At 42.3% G+C, this 21391-nt stretch overlaps 1 protein-coding gene across 2 annotated transcripts in view; it reads right to left on the bottom strand.

Annotated features, from left to right (window-relative positions):
- Window positions 1-8192: 8192 nt before the first annotated feature.
- Window positions 8193-21391, bottom strand: part of Itgb6 (integrin subunit beta 6) — a 75548-nt gene continuing 62349 nt past the window's right edge. For both annotated transcript variants that reach the window (XM_050123536.1, XM_050123546.1), the window contains 3 exons: window positions 19329-19448; window positions 15084-15250; window positions 8193-10406 (listed from right to left, as the gene is read on the bottom strand). In XM_050123536.1, the coding sequence (XP_049979493.1) occupies window positions 10308-10406; window positions 15084-15250; window positions 19329-19448 (386 nt within the window). In that variant the 3' untranslated portion in view covers window positions 8193-10307. The remainder of the gene's footprint in view (window positions 10407-15083; window positions 15251-19328; window positions 19449-21391) is intronic.

The following is a 21391-nucleotide window of genomic DNA, read 5'->3' as shown; positions in this document are numbered from 1 at the left end:
TCTGTCGGTGTGATAGAAATGCTCCACCTTCTGGGATTCCTCTGGTCTTTGACCTTTAACTGAATTCCCTGTAGGGCTGTGTGACTCACCTGTGTGACCCAATGAATGCCTATGCATCTCTTTTTTCTAAATCATTCTGCGTTTTGACTTGTACATTCCGTTCAGGTGAGTCACTGTTTGTCAGTAAAAGCGATTACTTTCTAGAAGGGATACACCCAAATCTGAACTGGTCCTGACTCTCATGCTTGCATTTCTTGAAAAAACAAGTCTGAACTCTGTCCCTTGTGTTCTTTATTTTCATAAATAGCGGTGGTGGCGTGATTTCCATCGGTATTATTAAATTTGCCCGTAGGTCCTCATGTCCTACATTCCTTTACTAGCCCCCCCCCCCCAATTTTCTGAACACCATCCCGTTTCTCAGAAGAGCTCGTGATTGTGATCTGTTTTGTGGGCTTTCCCTCTGGAAAGACTAGCCAGGGAAAGGACTGAGTAAGATACGTGGTTGTGCAATTGCTGTTAGCACTGAGCTAAGACCTCCAAGGGTCTACAAAAGCTAAGTTGAGGAACATCGCTGTAAATTGTTTTTCCTTTGTCTCTCTTCATATCCTATATGTCCGCCCTTGACGTCCTTAACCTTTCTAAGCATCAGTAGCCAGTGGGTTTGAATGAGGTATTTTAAACATTCATCCTGAATTGTGTGGTCAGCATCCACTATTATGATACCTAGAAGGGTTGAAGGCTTCCCCCAGTGTTCAAGAACTTCCAAGGCAGTGCTGTCTCACCATCTTCACGTTCTTTTCCTGATATCTGTCTTTGGTTTTACCCTCCTTTTCCTTTTGCCCAATCCCCCAACCTTAGGTTTCTGCCCTTTTTTTAATCAGGGTGACCATAGGATGCGCTCAGATAATGGATGCAACTAACACTTTGAGTCTAAAGGCCTTAATATGCCATATACTTCTCATGGCAACTCTAAGAGTTGCTAGAGACAGAGCATAAAGCCAGATATCCATAGGGTTGCTATTTTTCCTTTGTGACCCTCTCAGTATGCGACGCTAAGACACAATTCAACATTCACAGTCAGTTGCCAGCTCCTTTTAGGCCTAGGATATTAAAGGACCCTCTGTATGATGAGGAAGTTGCCTTACGACCACAGAATAAAAATTATATGTGTGCTTTTCTTGTGTTGTTCAGTAACGGAGACCACTGCAGGTTTTGAACGAATCATAGACTTTTATTAAAGTGTGAGTTGGTTATCTCTTAAATGAATATTAGATTCGATTATATCAAACAGTGACTGAATACACTGTGACCAAGATCAAGGAAGCTTCAGAGAAAAACATTGTATATTTTCTTTTTTGACTTGATAACAAGTTCATATCTTTTATTATGCTCAATGTTTCCAATCTTTTGCCGTTTATATCTGATCTCTCAAATTCTATCTTCTTCATAAAAAAGTTCTAAAATATGACACACTTCTTGAATTGATGAAATGGATATTTAATATACTGAGAGTAAGCAGAAAATACATTTAACCACCTACTTAATTTAAACTTTTATTATCCCACCGTAAAGTTTATAAAGCCAATAATAATCTGTGGGAAGATAGTATACGCTAGTCATTTGTTACAGAAGAAAATGAATAAACAAGAGACGTGAAAAAATTTTAATAAGAAAATATTTGTTAATCATAGAAATGATAAAGTAACTATTAAGTTTATTGGTAGTATTAAAATGCTTCAGAAATCTTGTAAGACATTTCATGAAGGTGTTTATACCTGAATTCATGAGTTTTACACAATGAGGACTTAAACGATCTTTTATTTTTTTATTTAATTCTATGTATACTTGTGTGTGGTGTGTGTGCATGTGTGTTGACATGTATGAGCACATATATGTGCATGTGGAGGCCTGAAGCTGACATCAGGTGTCCTCCTTGGTTGCGCTTCACCTTGTATACTAAAGCAGACTCTCTCATCGATCTGGCGTTTCTGTTTAACCAGCTTGTTCTGGGGAGCCCTTGGCTCTACTTCTAGAACAAGCTGGCCTCCACATGCACATTTCAGTCTTTGCTTCTGAGGCTAGGTTCCTGCCATGTGTGGTGGTTGAATGAACAGTGTCCCCCATAGGCTCTGGTATTTGAAGACTTGGATCCCTGTTGGTGGCGCTGTTTGGGGGAGGGTAGGAAATGTGGCTTTGCCACAGGAAGAGTGGTACTGGAGGTGGGCTTTGAGACCAACAGCCTCCAGCTACATCAAGTTCGCTCTCTCTGTTTTGTGCGTGTGTTTGAAAGCGGTTTGCTGCCAGCTCCTGCTACTGCGCCTCCATGTCGTGGTGAGCTTTTACCTTTCTGGAACTGAAAAGACAAAATAAACTCCTGCTAGAAGTTACCTTGGTCACAGTGTTTTATGACAGCAACAGAAGAGTAACTCATATACCTTAGAAAACCTCTGCCTCCAAAACAACCTCATGCTCTCTCTAGAGCTAGGGTAGTGAAATAACCATATTGATAGGTATGTGCATAGCGGCCGTCCTGTCCTGGTCTGACTTAAGGGGTGGAAAGCAGGATTACAGCGTGAGAGCTGGGCAGGACACTCCCCACCTCATTTCCTTAACACGGTTGCCTAGAGAACAATCCCCTGAAAAGGCCTCTATTTCATAGTTGGGTTCATTATAATCTTAAGGTTAGGCCTACATGGAACACTGTAAATCCCTTACTGCACCTGGAAGAGTTACCTGAGCCAAGGCCCCCAGAGCAGCTTAAGGTAATGTCTTCCTCATGCATGGGAGGGGCAGAACAAGGGGTCTGAGAGTGTACTTGTGTGTGGTGTGTATGTATGTGTGGTGTGTGTGTGTGTGTCCCACCTTCAGGGATGACAGAACGACACATGGCTGAAGAGGATGACATGGGGTTGAAGGGGACTCTGCAGCCAAGCCTATTCAGGTCCCGGCCCCACCTCTGTCACATATAAACTCAGTAAGTCTGAGAAAACCCCCTTAACTTTCTAAGCTTCTGCTTCCCAGGAGCAGAGGAAAAGCAACCCCTTCAGACATTAAAAATGCTATGATTCATCACATTTCCACAATTCCAGTGACAGCAGATTATCAATACATCAATACGATGACCTAGAATGTGCGATACAGAATGCAGTGTGGAAAAGTATGTATTCTAGATATCAAATACTTGCCTCTAGTGAAGACTCTTACAGTCTAGTATGGTTCCACCAAGGTTCTTCTCACCTAGGCCTCAATATCCGCCTATAGAGACATTACTGATACACTAATGTAGTTTTGAATAACTCAAAACCATATCCTTTGCACAAATCTCCAGCTCCCAGGAGAGTGCCTGCTATGGATTTCTCAAGACAACCCATATATTTTATTATTTCTTCAGACAAAACACAGAGAAAGATAGGGCCCCCGCCTTGTCTCTGTGAGCAGACAAGATACTATCTTCAGTATGTGCCAATAAACCCCATGTTTCCCACATACCAACTCTTCCCATTGGGTTCTTGTCTACTTCCTTATCTACTAAGAACTCAAGTACTGTTCCTATGCCCAATTCTCTACTTAATATGCTCAGTTGTCTCAAGACATATTGCAGGGGGTTTGGTTTGGTCTGGAATCTTCTCTGCAGCAGCAGTGTACTGCCGATTAAAATCTGTCCTTCCAGTTTAGCGAGTGACAGACTTCTTTACCTTGGACATTTCATTAACCCTTTCTGGATGTCTCAGCTTCCTCATATTTAAAATGAAAGATAATACTACTCTACAGAGCCATTTCAAGCTCTCAGGGAGTTAGCATATAATAATTACTGTACTTAGAACAATAGCTGTTCTCCAGTTTTATTAACCACACAAGCTATTTAATGCTGATAAGATACGCCTATTAAAATAAGAAAGAAATGCATGAGTGTTTCTGTCTACACACTTCCTTATATTGACAGAGTGAAGGCAACTGGATGAAAGAAATGGACATGACTTTTCAACTGGTCAGTTATTGACAACCAATGGCATTTCATGGCAGTACCTGCAGCTATTGACCTGGAATGCAATCAACTGGTACTCAAACCACAAATGTCAATACATTTTAGACTTAACCCAGCAGATATTATCTGAGCAGTAAATTCCTTCCCAGAACTCATTTTTTGGAAACTATAAAGGTCAGAGCACATTTCAAGTGCAACACGATCCTCTATGGGATTTGTTATATCTTGTAGTTATCAACGACATCAAAAGAACATGAAGTGTCCAGATCTGTGTCTTTGGTTGCCACTTTGCCAGAGGTTATAGCTATAAGAAAGCTCATGGGATGGAAGACTTCTGAGTTACAGTTTCTTCCTTACTGACTGCACAACCGAGTGGGAAAGAAGAGAAAATCAGGTTCTCCAGCCTTTTCTCCGTGCAGAGAGATTTTGCATGGCAGGTTGCCAAAACAGAGGGCAGCATCCAGCCCCCTGTATGCTGCAACGCAAAGGAACCAATGTGTTGGTCCACTCAACCACTAACACCCTTCAGTAGTAGCTACATACAGTCTTTCACTTAGAGTCAGAACTTCTCAGCCCAAGCACCTTGGTAAGGGAGTCATGGCCATGGTGAAGCCTCACATTTTCTTGCTTTTGGGTTGTGTTGGTTTGAGTCTGTTGTCGAGTAATGAATGCTAACCAAATTATTGCTACTGACGACACTTTGTTCAGTTCCCGTTTCTCGTCTCTAGGTATATTTTCCTATTTAGATTTATAAAAATGATAGGGAATAAATATGAATCATCAACATTTTGGGGAGGAGGGGTTGTTGGGGAGTGAGCCTGGGAGCTTGACACCCAAGGCAAGTATTTTACAACTGAGATATAACGCCAGCCTGTATCAATATTTAAGTGAAGGCTTTGAAGGTCAGCCTTCTCTGACAGTTACATAATGCTGGTAGTGGGACTGTTTCTGTGGCACCTTGAGCCTACAAGATTGTTCTAGAAGGAATAGGCAATTGAGAGATGAAGAAAAAACAGAAATCAGAGGACTTTCAGTTAATTAGGGAGGTTATTTGGGTCAGAAATGGTACTTATGGGGGTGTTGTTTCAGAAGGGTTTTTTTTTTTTTTTTGAGACAGGGTTTTTCTACGTATCTCTGACTGTCCTAAAACTCCCTTTCTATGTATCTCTGACTGTCCTAAAACTCCCTCTGCAAACCAGGCTAGCCTCGAACTCATAGAGATCCGTCTGGATCTGCCTTCCTGAATGCTGGAATTAAAGGTGTATGCCACCATGGGCGGGCTCAGACCTTGTTTCTGGTGTTGAAGAGAAAATGAAAGGCACCTTGTGGATGAGATCTCCATATAGCTGGCCTTCCTGCTCTTACCATAGAGCTAGTCCTGCTGGCTGGGGCCCTCAGGGAATGTCTCAAAAGGATTGAGCATATTAAAAATCCCATGTTTCATTCGCAGTAGCATCCTGCCTAGGATTTTTCTTTCTTTTCTCTAACTTCCCCACTCTTCTCCAGAGTGGTTTCTTTCTTCCCTCTGCCTTGGCTTAGTGATTTACAGCTCACGTTAGCCTAGCATTGCATTCTTCTTTTGGAAGTCTGATCTCCTTATTACCTAGGTCCTTTATAACAAAATGACCTCTGAAAGTTGCCATGACTGTTACCCACCCCAGCATTAAAACAATGATGAAGCCGGGTGGTGGTGCTCACCTTTAACCCCAACACTTGGGAAGCAGATCTCTGTGAGTTCAAGGCCAGCCTGGTCTACAAGAGCTAGTTAGTTCCAGGACAGGCTCCAAAGCTACAAAGAAACCCTGTCTCGAAAAATTAAAAAACGAAAACCAACCAAACACCTTCACAAAAAAAATACCCCAAAACAAAAAACCATGATGAAACTCTAATAAACCACAATAGCTTCTTCTATAAAAGTAAATTCCAGAAATCATTTAGCCTTTTTTTGAGGCTGCATTATCATCTTTGGTAGCCAATTACTAAGTGCAATAGTGGGTAGGAATCAGGTCACCTTGTGGTCAGCATTGTGCTTAAATTTAAGTGGGCTCTTCTCTAGGAACTTATCTGGCAACTGATCTGAACTGTGTTCCTGTGAGCGAGATTGATCACTGAGCAACAGCACTGGGAAGAATTGCAAAACTTAGAAACTTCAAGTTCCATGTCCAAAAAAAAAAAAAAAAAAACCAATGTTTTCATTTCAACAGTCCAGTCAAGTAAGTTGGTTCCATTTTTAGTACATAGTTGCTCCCCTTTATGTCCTTTAACAGTTCACCTTGTTCTTTCTAAGTATGACAGTGTTGACTCCTGGGGCCCTTGCACTCGCTCACGGTCTTCTTACCACGGGTCCCTGATCAAAAGTTTGAGCTGTGCCTCCACACACAGCATGATAGGGCTTTATGTTCTTATGTTCGGCATAGCTCCCAGTGCTGCCTCTCTGTAAAGCAAGGGCCCGAAGCAAGCAAAGTTCTGCACTAATGCTCCAGTGGAGGCGTTATTCCAGGGAAAAAGAGAAGCATGGACAGGGGAAAGAGATACCCAATGGGAGCACACAATGCTGCTGTAGGATGCTGGTGAACTCGTTCCCAGAAACTCCTGCTGGTGGCTCAGCTCCAATGTGCCTTATGACTCCTGCGCATCTCCACTTCTAGGGTATCTGCTTGCTTCCTTTGGGTGCTAACTCTCCGGCATTGGCTTGTGGTGTTATGAGGTCCACTAAGACAACAAGCGGCAAGGCCACTCTGAACTGCTGCAGGTGGGTTTACTCCCAAGAGGACTGTGGCAGTCAGTGCTAGGATTACTCCAGCCTCTGAGCACCTGAGTCCCGGGAATCATTGCGGAAGAGGAGGAAGAAAGATCGTAAGAGCCAGAGGAACAGAGAATTTGCTGTGAGATTGTGGCTCACAACCTCAGATTCGTCTAGAAGCTACATCTATAAAGTCTCAACATGTTTTCCTTAGCAACAACAAGGATGACACCAACAGACATGTTAACGTGGATGGGGAAAAGCTCGTGTGGCCTCAAACCTGTAGTTCTAGACAAAGAACTGTAGGCAGCTAAGGAATTCTGGAGTGGGAGAAATAGCCTTCCTCAGGGAAGAGCGTATCATTTTAATATCCCACACCAAATGGTCAGCCCTGAAAATATATGCATGCAAGCAATATTATATAGACAGAGCAGACTGGGTGGGGGCACAGGGATAGAGTGTGGCAGAAGAATCTCAGGAGCTTTGTGGCCAGCCAGTCCAGCTAAACTGGCAAATTCCAGGTTCAGTCAGGGATTCTGTCTCAAAAAGTAAGATTAAGACTAACTGAAGAGGATACACAGTGTAGACCTCTGATCTTCACACACACACACACACACACACACACACAAAATGCACGCATACATACACATGTGTACACACACATATACATGCATGCACACACACACCACAACCACCCTAATCAATTAAACCAATAAATGATCTAATGAAATGAACAGATACTTCTAAAACTGATATAAATTACCAATAAATAGATTAAAAATTTCAATATCTTTTAGGTACCAGGGAAATGCAAATTAAGACTATCCCAAGATTTTATCTTGCCATAGTCACCAATGGTTATTGTAAAGAAAAAATAGCAGCAAATGCTGGTGTGGATTTGGGAGAAAGGGAGCAAATGTTGATGGGAGCGTACGTTTGTAGAGCAAAATAGAAATCAGTATGGGTATTCCTCAAAAACCTGAAGATGGGGCTGCTATTTGATTCATAGGTATCATTTCTAGGTACATACAAAGCACCCTGAGTAAACATCAAGCCTCCGTGGTTTGTGGGTGACAGTGCTCTCCTGTGTCAGTGTTTCTGTGTACATCTTTGTCCTCTCCCCTCTTATAAGGGACATTGATCGTGTTGGATTAGAGCCCCTCACTATAACCCCACTAAAACTTAGTTGTCTCTTTAACGATTAGATCTGTACTTGTATGGTCACACTCTAAGATTCTAGGGGTTAACATGGTTCCTTGGGACGGTACTTGAGGGAAATATTTGAGCCCATAAGACCAATCCTTAAGAACTTGATTTTGCCCAATGTGGTAAAATATTCTGTTCTTCTCCTTGGCCCTTGACTGAAATCAGCAATGTATGTTAGAGTAAGTCACAGAAAGATCCAGAGATGTAAGAAGAGGGTTTCATATGAAGTAAATAAAAGGCATTCTCATCCAACCAAGGTTCACTGTTTAAATTATGTTTATTTATGCCAATGCAAAATACAATAAAACCACTTAAAAAAAAAACAACCATCTCATCTTCATGTAACATAACTCTTCAGTGAACAGAAGCACTACTGTCAATGTTTTGGCCTTTTCAAGGTCCTGCCTCGGGTCAAAACTGTATTTAGGGAAAGAACAAATTCTTCCTAATACACACGTGAAAGAAACCTCTGTGTTTTAAAATCTCATTTCAGCAGTAACGCAAAAATAGCACACACAGTCCCGTGTAATGGGGGCAGTGCTGACGTTATTATTGGGAGTGCCATATTATTGGGTCATTCAGGGATCCAAGGAGATTCATTCAGCTTTTTCTTTTAGGTTTAGCTGTGTACTCTCTGACTGACTGATTTACCTGAGTTATATAAAAATCCAGAAAAGAAAGACTCCAGACAATCAAAACATGCACAGACATATCGGGAAGGAGTGAAGGAACTTTGAGACTAAGTTGACAATCCAGTGGATGACCAGGAAGCCGCCACTCTGAAGAAGCTGCTCACCTAGTGAGTGGTTTCACGTGACTATCCAGTCACGTGACTATCCACACTGCGCAAAAATCGAGCAACTGGCCCGCATTCCAGGGGCCTAATTTCTATTTGTTTCGTGTCAGTACACTCTCAAACTAAGATAGTTATGCCATAACTAACGCAAGCCTTCTATCGTCTTACTGACAAAAGAGTCTCAGGCAATGGGGAGAGCAAAGGCTTGGAGTTAGAAGATGAAGAGTCTGTCCCTGGCTCTTCCGCCCGCCGACGCTCTCAGCTTCTCTGTGTAGATCCAGCCAGAGCAAAGAGCTTTGCAATGCAGCAGTAACCAGAAGAAAGGAAAAGTCTCCAGCGACTTCCTCTCCAGTCTGCTACTGGATTGCTGACTGCCGGTGTAGATTTTGCAAGTGGTTTTTTACTCTTTAGAGCCTCTGGGTGACACATTCAGCCCGTGAAGCTGGGCTGTGAATGCTGGGTGGTGTGGACGGGATGGCGATGTCCTTCAGGAAGCCCAGACTCCATGAGGGATGTGCTGGATGTAAAGTCATGTGACCTTTTATTCTATTACCCAAGGTTCCTTTTATAGTCCTGAAATTTTTTTCTGATAAGCTAACAACTTAGAATTATTTTTAAATGGACATTTTCATATGACAAAGGTGGCGTTTTGAAGACTGTGAAATAATTAAGAAATATGGGGGGGGGACTTGGGGACAAGAGGGAAACTGAGCATATTAGACCCTGATCTTCAGTCTTACTAGCAACATAATTTATAAATTACTCCTTCCTCATCTGTGAAACAAAACACTTGTTTGTGTAAATAACTTGTAAGTGAACAAATCTAAGGCAATTACTAACATTTAGTTTTCAAACTTTCACTTGGGATATTACTGGAAGAACTGTATTCTTTCTGTGGATGAGAAACCAGAATCTCATTTCTCACACTTAAAAAAAAAATCGCCTAGCATGATGTGGTACACACCTTTCATCCCAGTACTCACGAGGCAGAGGCAGGCAGATCTTAGTGAGTTCAAGGTCAGCCTGGTCAATTCCAGAACAGCCAGGACTTTGTAGAGAGACCCTGTCTCAAAAAACCCAAACCCAAAACTAAAAAACCAAACCAAAAAAAAAAATCCTCCAGGAAATGGGAGATTTTTCTGCATGGTTAGAAAAAGCAGCCAGTGTGGGTACAGAATAGAACCATAAGGACTCGGTGACTTTGCGGAGACGAAGGTTTTAGGTAGCTGGATTCAGGAAGCAAATGAGATTATAATTCTGAACATTTTTCAAATGCAAATCAAGTCCCCATGAACCATTTTGATGTTTTTTTTTTTTTTTTTTTGAGGCATCAGTGCAACAGCGTTCATATTCCTCAAGCGATCTTGAATTCACCTCTTCACTTAGGATATTCTTCTCTTGATTATTTGGAACCTGCCAACAGTGTCTCACCTTCATGCTGAGAATGCCTGATCTCCAAATGACCTAGTATTATCTTAAGTCAACCTGCTTTGGAAGCAACAAAGAAAGGCAAATCAAACAGTGCATTAACCTTTAACATCAGTGAGGTTGACTTTCCCTGGTCGAAGGAGGTCTGTTTATCCATCTATGGAGAAGCCAGGCTTGTGTTTTTCCCTGTGTTTGTAGGTCACGTTCTTAAAAGTACTGGTGGAGCCTCTGTACAGCGGATTGGTTCCCTAAAGGACAGGGGGAAAAGGGTTAAAAAAAACCATACATTTTGTTATTATACCACTTGAATATCTTCAAATGTTTACATTATAGTTCAAATTGTCAAGCTCAATTTTGGAAGTTATTTGAATAATTTTTGATAAACTTTAATTTTATTCATCTTTATTTCGTTTTTTGATATGGCACATGCTTATGTATACTTCTAAAATTATTATTTTTAATTTTATTGTACTTAATTACTTAGACAAGGAGCATTCATATGCCAGTATGCCTGTGGAGGTCAGAGGGTACTTGTGGAGGTCAGAGGGTACCTGTGGAGGTCAGAGGGTACCTGTGGAGGTCAGAGGATACCTGTGGAGGTCAGAGGGTACCTGGAAGCCATTTCTCACCTTCCATTATGTAGATCCTGAGATCAAACTGAGTACAGCAGGCTTGGTCACAAGCTCCATTACCCTCAAAGCCATTCTTCCTGGCCCTCTGCCTTATGTTTTGAAACAGAGTCTCTCGCTTAGCCCGGAGCTCACCGATTTGGATAGACTGGCAGGCTAGCAATCTCCAGGGCTGTTTGTGTAAGGAACACCAACACACTCATAGTCACCCCCTTCTATACTCTGTGAAGAAGCCCAGTACACTCAGTGGTCCTGTAGAATAAACTGTGCCTGGTTTATCAAGAAACTTTAGGAAGAAAGTATATATAGCTTACAACTCCCTGGGGGAAGGAATTTTATCTACTACTTAACAAAGCAAAATCGTATTTGCTCTCTGAAGAACAGGGAAACAGATACATCTCCTGAATTTACCTGCCTTGCACTTGGAGTCATGGTCATGTCTCCTCTGAGTGGGAACCATCCCACTCAGAAGCTGCTTCTGTCCTACTGAGAGCCAGTGTCCCAACCTTTGAGAAAGTGCCATGTTGCCTTTGGTCATATGACTTCAGTGAGTCAGATGCCATCTCTGTATTGAGGGTAAGTAGAGGTAGTTCCTTGGCTAGAGTCCATGGCGGGTAAAAGCCAGGTTACTGTCCTGTCTCTATTCCTGAAGTCTGCCTGGCTAGTTAATCCAGCTGCCACAAGAATTAAGAGCTCTTAAAGATTCAGAGAAACTTGTATGGTCTCAGGTGGGTATAGAGACTCTTTTGCAATAGCATTCAGAAGACTTTTTTTTTTTTTTTTTTTTGGTTTTTCGAGACAGGGTTTCTCTGTAGCTTTGGAGCCTGTCCTGGAACTAGCTCTTATAGACCAGGCTGGTCTCGAACTCACAGAGATCCGCCTGCCTCTCCCTCCCGAATGCTGGGATTAAAGGCGTGCGCCACCATCGCCCGGCTCAGAAGACGTTTTATGAAGTTTAAGGCCTAGAAATTAGTTGGCAAAGTAGTCAATTGAAGAGACAAAATTGGATAGCATGAGCTGCGGGTGGGGATGCAGGCTGAAGCCTGGACGGAAGAGAGATGGGGAGGTTAGGGAATAGGAAAAATAAATTGGCTGTGATCTGGGCCTGCTTAGATCTTTGTTTGTAGGCCCCACCCCATAGCTGTCAATCATACTAAAATGTACCTACTTCCCTCATGAAGTAGAATTGTGAATATGTGCACATGCACGTGCTAAACATGTGTGTGCAGGTATGCTTGCTTATGTGTGGCATGTGTATAAGCAGCAAGAGGTCAGTGCTGGGTGTCGTCTTCTTTCCCGCCCCCGCTTTGAGACAGTCTCTCAGTGTTGTGGAGCTCACCATTTTGGCTAGACTGACTGGCCAGTAAGCCCTAGGATTTTGCCTGTTTCCAAGTCCTCCAGCACTAGGGTTGCAGATTTGAGTTGAGGGTCTGCCTTTTACAAGGGCGTTGGGGATATGAACTCAGGTCTTCTTTCTTGCAAGCTTTACCTACTGAGGCTCTCCGTAACCCCACAAAATAGATTTTAAAGTACTCTAAAGGGGATGACGCAATGTCATTTTGTAGATAGTTAACCATTCACTTTTGTGAAGTTTTTGTTTCTTTTTAAACTATTTCATTTATTTAAGCCTGGGATAGTTCGGGGGTCCCTTGTGTAGGGTCAATGGACTAAGATTTCACCCTAGTAGGAAGGTAAGGGAGATACAGAACCCAGAGAAGAAAAGGTTCACAGTACTGCTGAATGGGGAAGGAGGTGTGTACTGACCTCAGACAGTGATCAGAGCTCAGGAGAGCATGCTAGGGTTGGGTTTTGTCAGCAGATACAGTAATGGCCAGTACCATATTTATTATTGACCTCCCTTTGTGGGATGTCTAGTTGAGACTCAGGCTTAACGCCTGCTCTATGGTGGGGAAGCGTCCATGTTTAGACAAGGCTGGTTCTAAGTGTGTAAGGCGTCCAGGCCGAGTTTCTCCAGAACGTCGAGGCCCTGGCCTAAGCCTGGATTCTGCGCAGCCAGGGGCACATTTCTGAGGCTTGAGCAAAAGCGGCAACAAGAAGGCTCCATCATGGCTCACAGCTTCCTTAGTGACTGCCTAACTGCGACCTGCAGACCCGATTTGCTTAGGACAGAACAAAGTCAATCCATGGCTGCAAGAAATGGCAGGCGAAACTTTTTTTTTTGTCTGTCATAAGTCCACTTGTTATCCAGGGGAAATACTGTCTAATCAAAGATTAAAAGATTAATTTAAATGTCTTCCATTTGTATTTTCAGAATAAAAATGCTAGGTTTTTTTTTCAAATGTAATAAAAGATAACCCTTCTTTATAGTCCTGACAAAATGTTTCAGGGGGCGAGAGCCAAGATGTGTCTTCAACTCTGTCCCCTTAAGAGTCTGTGGAGCTCGATGGGTCAGGTGACCGCACTGTTTTTTTCTGTCCTGCTTTTTAAGACTTAGTTAAGTTCACCCCTTGAGAAGAAATAGGTTTTAGATTAAAAACTGAATTAAACTGAAGACCTTTAAGTGTATGTGCCAAGCATACATTTGTCCCAGGAGGAGGATGTGTTGTTAGTGAAATTAGGGCTGAATATTGAATCGAACCTCTTTTGCATGTAAATGAATAATTATTACCTGGTCATCATCTAGTCGGGAACATCGAACATTTGTTATTCAAAGAAACTCAATTTAACGGGGAAATAATATTTTCCATTTATGCTTTTTATCTGTCTAATATGTGGTTTTGTCCCATTTTAGACGAAGAAACAGCTAAATTTAGGCATTTGAATTTCAGTCATGTTTAGCTTCCTGAGGGAGAACAATTCATGTTTTGGGGGAAATTAACTGTTAATTAAAACGTTATTCTAAAGATATTAATCATTTGTTGGTACTCACGCCCGCATCGGAGAGCATTCAAATATGCTGGTTAGTAGACACGCATCACAAAACAGCCAAGGGCTTGCTGGCAGAATCAGAATACCCACCTCATTATTTCCAGACGCTTCAACTGCAGGCTGTTCTTAGAACAAATTCATGATTGGGGCTCAACTCTACCTGTACCAAGACTTTGGGGAGACCTGAACTTTTGGCTGAATTCTTTTAAGTACGACACCTGTCCTCATTTCTCCTCACTCCTACACACCAGTTTCCTCACTAAAAACCACAGACTGTGCACTCAGGAAGTCACCAGGCCTTTGTGAAATCTGATCAAATCAAACATACATCCCTGCTATCATTCTAGTATCCAGAGTACATCAAACTTTCCTCAGTCGTCTTAAAAATAAAATCTTACATCCGGACCCTTCCAAGTCAGGACTCAGACCGGGTCCATTGATCACATTTGTTCATTATAACTAAAGCATTTTTACTCAAAAGATAAGGTAGATTAAATTTTATTAGCTTTTCCCCTGAGATGTACATTATGATTAGTTTGAAATCATCCCGCCCATTATAAATGTTCATTATCAAAAATGGAAAATTCTATTTTCTTTCAGAACTGAGGAGAGCCATATAGGGGAAATCGTGTTGCCATCAATTTATTTAGGCAGATGAACCCAAAGGCACATTGTGTTTGCCTGTGTTTTCTCCAGCGAGTTCGCTGTTGTTGGAATCAGTGATGTAAGATAATTGCTATTAGATAGCTAGACACACCATTAGAGATTGAGAGATGAAATTAAAACCATGAAATTGTTTCCAGGGGTCTCTAGAAATGTAATTATCTCTTCCTGTGGAAAAGCAACACCGAAAATTGTAGTCCTGTTTTCTGTTTGCCTACTGAGAGGACATTTAAATTATATCATTGAATACATAGATTTAGAAGTTTATTTCATGTAGCTACTTAAATTTTATGTTATTTGGGAAAAAACTGCTTGGTGTTTAAAAAGGCTTGTCAGTGTTGCTTTGTCGCCCATCATATCAGCAACAAGTATTTCCATGGAAACTGGCATGAACTGTCACAGTCTCCGTTAACATTATCCCATTAGCCGGCATATAATCAAGTTGCAGAAAAGTTTAGCTATAGAACCTAGGCTCCATTTAATGAGGTTGCCTCCACGACAGCCCTAAGCCACCGTAGCAGGAGATTCATGAGCCTCCCCAGGTGTTACAAGCCCACCACACTGAGACACCGGATGTCGTGAGGACAACCCGGAACCAGACAATGGGCTCTTCTGCTCACTAAGCAAGAGAGAAATGAAAGCTGTTGGGGCTACATAGAGCGTGGTCATGGACAACTGACCTCTTCTTTTCTACAGGGCATGGCTGAGTCCCCCATCATTTTCAGGTCCCCCGAGTTCACATACCGTTTGCCACTTGGCCTTTGATCGTTCTGCTTCGAACTTAGCGACTTCCTTCCGGTCGTGCAATGACACCAGCAACTTCCAGATGCACAGTAGGACGACTCCGATGAGCAGGATAGCCAGCGACACTCCCAGCATGATCATGGGGATGTTTGGAGGTTTGGGGCAGTCTGTGGAGCAGATGGAATAATCTTTAGAAGCTGTGACAATGAGTGTTTTGCACTGAACATATTGTACGATTCTTCTCTCTCTAAGCTACACCCCCATCTCACGGAATGGAAAGACCTTTCTCACTGGGTTTTCAAGTCACGTATTTTATACAGGAGAGGGAAAATAGTGATATCTTCTTGTTCTGTTGAATTTTTTTCTTCTAAAACTGAGCTACTTGTTTTAAAGAGAGCTTTGTATTTAGTCTCAGTGGAATAAAAGTTTCACAACAATTCAAAAATGAATTTATAACCAGCCTTCCCTATCCTTGGTTTTGCATGCACAGATTCAACAAACTATGGATTGAAAATAGGTCTTTATCGGGCACGCCCTGTCTTTCCCCTTGCTGTTGCTCTCTAAATAGTAAGTGTAATATATATTCGATAGCAGACACATTGCACTGGCTTTCAATCTTGGTTTTTTCTTTTTTTCCTTCTTTCTTCCCTCTCTACCTCTCCCCTTTTCCTTCCTTCCTTCCTTCCTTCCTTCCTTCCTTCCTTCCTTCCTTCCTTCCTTCTTTCTTTCTTTTCTTCCTATTTTGTTCCTCTCCCTCCCTCCTTTCTTCCTTTCTTCTATTTAACATCTCTTGCATCACAGGCTAGCCTCAAACTCTACAGCCAAAAATGACCTTGAACACCTGAACCTCCTGCCTTTTTCTCCCTAGTATGGGATTACAGATGTGCCATACTATGCCTAGTTTTATACAGTGCTGGGGATTGAACCCAGAGCTTCATTTGTGCAAGGCAAGCACTCTACCAACTTACATCTCAAACTCTGCATCATATTTTGCAAGAAACCTAGAAATGATTCCAGGTATGTGGGAAGCCATGTAAATTCTATGCCAGTATAAGGCCTTCAGTATTCATAGGTTTTAGTTTCCTTGGCCCAGGAGGCTCTGGACCCAATCTCCTGCAGATACGGAGAGGTGACTCAATTGGACGGTTGACTTTAGAACTTTTATACACCAGAGCGACAGTCTTGTCAAGGAGTTCATTGAATCATGAACAGTCTAATTATTTTATTATTTAATAATAAAAATTATTAGTCCTGCCCGGTTGCTCATGCCTGCAATCCCAGAACACAGCAGGCAGATACAGAACATGTTGAAGACCAGCTTGAGCTCCACAGTGAGACCTTGTCTCACAAACAGAGGACTGGGAGTGTGGAACACTTGCTTAGCATGTGCAAAGGTTCAGGCTCCACCTCCAGAACAGAAAAGATTCCCCTTTACTGTGGGATCCTTGCCCCTTACCCCTGTAAAGACAGGAGATAATCATAGCTTTCTGTTTTGTGTGATGCTGATTTCCTAGACTAGAAGAGGGTGGGTTCAATTCTCATCTGATGTACAGTAGCTGTTTGGATTCAATCCTTGAGTCCCTTGACCTTATCTGTGAATTAAAGCACAGCGCTCCCTCGATTGCCCTGATGACATGTTGAGGTAGTCTTGCTTATCAAAACCACAGCCTCCTAGGCCCCTCCCCAAAATATTGTTTCAGTGGGTCTTGGGTAATACCACAGGATATATATTACTAATCGTATCTAAGTCACTCTCATGAGCAGGGAAATGTAGGGAATCAGATATTCTCAACTTGAAGATTTTATGAAATTTTATTTCGGCTCGATGGATGGTATAATGTAGTTTTGCAGTTAGAGTGCACCTTCCTCCATGGCCAGGAAGATGACTGATCACCCTTGCAATGTGCCAGCAAGATGATAAATCTCTTAATGGAACATTATAATTAAGCCCTTCTTTTGCTTTCCTGGGAAGAAAGTCCACATCAAATGATCATTAAATATCCGCATCCCACCACAGGAAGTGAGGCCACACCCCACAGTCTGTGGGGGAGAAATGAACCCCACTTCTTCTAGCTTCCAAAACGTCACTCTTAAATAGTTAATAATGGAGAGTTGAACACCGAGGACGGATCAAGTGGGTTTTCAGACCCGAATCTGAATAACCCCCTAGCGGCATGATGCCTACTCTCATATACTTTTTCTGGGTGGAAAACCATGGAGGTACATTGCGAAGAAACAAGCAGAATTGAATGGCCTGCTTACGATAGTACCAAGGGCTAATGGAGGTACTGTAGCCAGCAAATGAAACATGGCTGAGTCCCTGGGAAAATATACGGACCCAGCCATATCTTTGGCTAAGCAATGTTCACATTGCTCCTGCTCACAGCAGGACACAGTTTGTGAGGACCTGCAGCTGGAGAGAGAATCAGGAGGATGCTCAAGTAGGGAGTCAATGAGGAGAAGGTGTGGCTTGGGAGAGAGAATCGTTTTAAGAACCTAAGGTCCTAGTCTACTGTGAATTTCTCAAGAAAAGATTTCCACCCATGTTCCGAGGCAGGTTTTCACAGCACAGGCCTCTGCCTCCCATGCGCTCCATGATATTCCTCTGGGGCTCAGACTGAAGAGCGCTAAGTAGGCAGGAGGAGAGGGGTAGCTCTGCTCCCGTGTGTAATACCTCTTGTCGAGTTGGGTCACAGCTGTACCTAATGCTGAGGTCCCTGTGTGTAATACCGCCTGTCAAGTTTGGTCACAGCTGTACCTAACGCTGAGGTCTTGACCACCTAATTCTTAGCTCTGGCTAAGCTGGTAGCTATACCATATGTAGCTATCAGGTACTGGCAATGTGACATCTGAAGCAGGTTGTACTACAAATACTAAACGGTTATCCTACAGTCTAAGTATGAAACATGTAAAATCTAAATGATTTTTATGTTCATTTCCATGTTGAAATGAGAATATTTTCGACTCAAAGGTAAAGAAAACTAACTTCACCTTTATCTTTTTGACTTTTTAATGCGGCTTCTAGAAAACATTACGTTTCATCCAGAGCTTGCCTGACCATCCTATTGGACAATGCTAACAACGTCGTTTAGGGTCATGTATTTATAACAGTTGTGCAGCAGCCAGTGGGAGGCAGTGTAGCACAGTGGTTAAGAGCCTGGGCGATAAGCCCGGCTGTCAGAGTTCCCCAAGCAAGGAGTTCTGGGAGTAATTACTGCAAGACCAAGCAGTACCCTTGTTTCCATGCCTCAGTTTCCTCACCTGTAGGACAAAAATAACACTAGTGCCCCCTTTATAGGGCTGTTGAAGATAGTGAGTCAGCACATAAGAAACACGAGGAGTAACATGGGTATTAGTAGGGGCCCCATAAACACAGGGACAGTGATAACACATGCATTCCTCTCGTCTTTTCCCTTAGCTGGAGATGAAATTTCTAGGGGTGCATTCGAAACTGATTCCACTTGTTGACAATGATTGAAAATACAAAAGTACAGAAACAATGGGCTCTTGGCTGCCCTGGTCTGACATCACTCAGTAGAGGCTGTCTCAAACTCAAAGCAAACCTCCTGCCTCATTCTCCTAAATACTGGCATTAGAGGCGTACCTGCCTTATTCTCCATTAGAGGTGTATGCCTGCTGTCCTGACACTTCGACATCTATAGCCATAACCTGATTTGTTGCCTGTGTCTTTCCTGGTCCAACAGTCTCTTTTAATGAACCATTGCTGAGAAGCCTCTTTTGGCACATACATTACATTCATTGTTCCATTTATTCCTTGAGTTATCTTTTCAAAGATGGTGCCACTATTTTTTTCCCAATTTACAGATGAGGAAATAGAGGCTTGGAGAGGCAAGAAGATCCCACAATCTCAAGTGGCGAATGCACAACGAAACAGTTTTTGAACCACTGCTTAAACTTGGTTTTAGAATCTGCTACTCCTTCCTGCTAGTTTTTTCAGAAAAGCAAACCAGTTTGTCTTTTGTTTTCTTGGTCCAGCTCTCCTCAGGGCCAGCAACTCTGTCAAGGAGGTGATGCTTGGGACAATGTAAGTTATCACATTACCCCATCTTCATAAAAGACGCAGGAACACAACAAAGGTTTTAATGAAGGATCTTTCAACCTTGGGAGAAGCACTTCACCCCAAACTTTGAAATGTCTTTTCCTGGCAAGCCACCTGAAGTGACTGTCTGGGGGCCTCCAAAGGTAGTATCACTTGACCTTGACGATGGAACCCAAGCTACCCACCTTTCTCATTGATGCTGTGGATGATGGCTTTCCCCTCATTGTCTGTGGTTATTAGGAATGTAATAAGACATTCATTTTCTCCTTGTAGAGAGCAGGAAACAGAAGCATCCTTTGAAAAATCTGCAGGTGAAAGAGTCGTTCATTAGGGTAAATGAGATTTCAAAAAAGATCATTTTTAAAGCAAAACAGTATTGAGTTTTTCAGTATGCAGATTAGGGTTTTCAGTTCTGTCAGATGGGAACTGAGAAGCATAGCAGATGTGGTCAATCAGGACTGACCATCAGAATTCCCTCTGATGGAGGCAGACTTCAATCGAGCGAAAGCAGCACAGGGCAGGTGCCCACCACTGCCTGGGGGATAGAACGGCCATGATGATGGTAGTGGGGGGGGCAGTGTGTTCCTCTCTGCTCAGAGCATCGGGGAGGTTGGCTAGGTGACACTCTGCTCAGCGCCAATGGACACCAATACTAGCAGAGAGGGCTTCTTCATGGTGTAGAAGAAATCACATTTGTCACATGGTGAGAAGAAATTAATATCAGAAGCTGAGACCGAGGGGTTCTGTATCTCAGAGACCCGCAGGATAAAGGGGAGCTTCAGATGAAAAGGAACCCAGGTTCTCCGACACACAGTATGCCTTCTTCCCCAAGAAGAAAGCGAGATCTTCCTCAAGTGGTTTCCCAAACTGAATGTTTTCCCATATGAAGCTTAAGAGTTAGAATGTGAATTTCATGATAATTAGTAATAAAATTTTATTTATGGTGATAAAAATGTAAAACTCTTAGTTCACACATCAAAAAATCTGATGGCCCAGCTACTCTGCCAGATTCCTCTAGTATTTCTGAATCAAAGCAAACAGATTAGTTTTACAATTCTTATTCTTCTAATTTGGAAATTCTTGATTTTCAGAAACCCATAATTTTTCAGAAACCCATAATTAAAATAACATTTGCTCTGAATCTAAACTTCTAAGACATATGCTCCAACAATAGTGTATAAAGACAGACTATGAAAATCAAACTACCCCAGGTAATCTTGGGCCGACTCTTTCTAGAGTGTGATATTTTTCCCCTATTAGCTTAAAATTTTTTCTTTTTCCAAAACAGGTTTTCTCTGTTTAGCCTTGGCTGTCCTGGAACTTGCTCTGTAGACCAGGCTGGCCTTGAACTCAGAGATCCACCTGCCTCTGCCTCCCAAGTGCTAGGACTAAAGGTCTGTGATACCACCACCCAGCAGCTTAAGTTTCTAAAAGGTGTTGATAGAATTTGTGTGTATGTGTGTGTGCGCGTGTGCGTGCATGTGCATTCTTACAAGAAAAAATAAAGAGCCTATTTAGGGCTATTTAGGGTGCAGAAATGCTAGCCATAAAATATAGAAATATTAAGTTGTCATTGTTTGTCTTTGCATTTAAATTTAAGAGAAACCCCTGATAGGTCCTGTGACTGATAAACCTTTTATCATTCATGACAGCAGGGGCCAGTAAATCAGAAATTCACCATTCTAAATGAGATTTTGTACAATAGATTTACATGGCCTACACTGGTTTTGAACTCATTAGAAGCATCTCTTTATGTACATATCCATATTAAGAAATTTTATGCAAATTCTTCATGTTAGATCATTCCCATATGCATATAACAATCTGATTCACCTGGGTCTGGGAACCCAGCTTGGTTGTTCTAATGGGAGAGACTGTGATATGCATAGGACTCGGGCATTAGGTGGTTATTAGACTTATTAGAATAAACATTCTAATAAGATGTCTTGGATGAGGAGATTTGGGAAGCTTTCGTCAACTCAGCCTGTGTTATTTCATGTGTTTGATGGTAAATAGCAGGTACCCTCGTTCAAGTCATAGTCTGGTCCTCTTTATACGACTTTCACCTCTCCAGTGCTTAACTTTCACTCCAATAACTAGGATTCATGAAGTCTTGGAGTGTTTTGGCATTTTGGAGCATTTTCTTTCTTCAGTCTTTGCTGCAGCAGTGAGAGCTCACACCCTCTTTTGAACTCAATGGGACACCAAGCTTTCAGGCTGAACGTATGTGGCTGGTTTAGCATCTTCA

The sequence above is a fragment of the Alexandromys fortis genome, unplaced genomic scaffold, assembly GCF_014885135.2.
Source record: "Alexandromys fortis isolate MF-2015 unplaced genomic scaffold, M_Fortis_MF-2015_v1.1 scaffold_8_9099976_23576923, whole genome shotgun sequence".
Lineage (NCBI taxonomy): Eukaryota > Metazoa > Chordata > Mammalia > Rodentia > Cricetidae > Alexandromys > Alexandromys fortis.
Note: the sequence above shows the minus strand (reverse complement) of the source record. Positions and strands in the feature narration are given on the sequence as shown.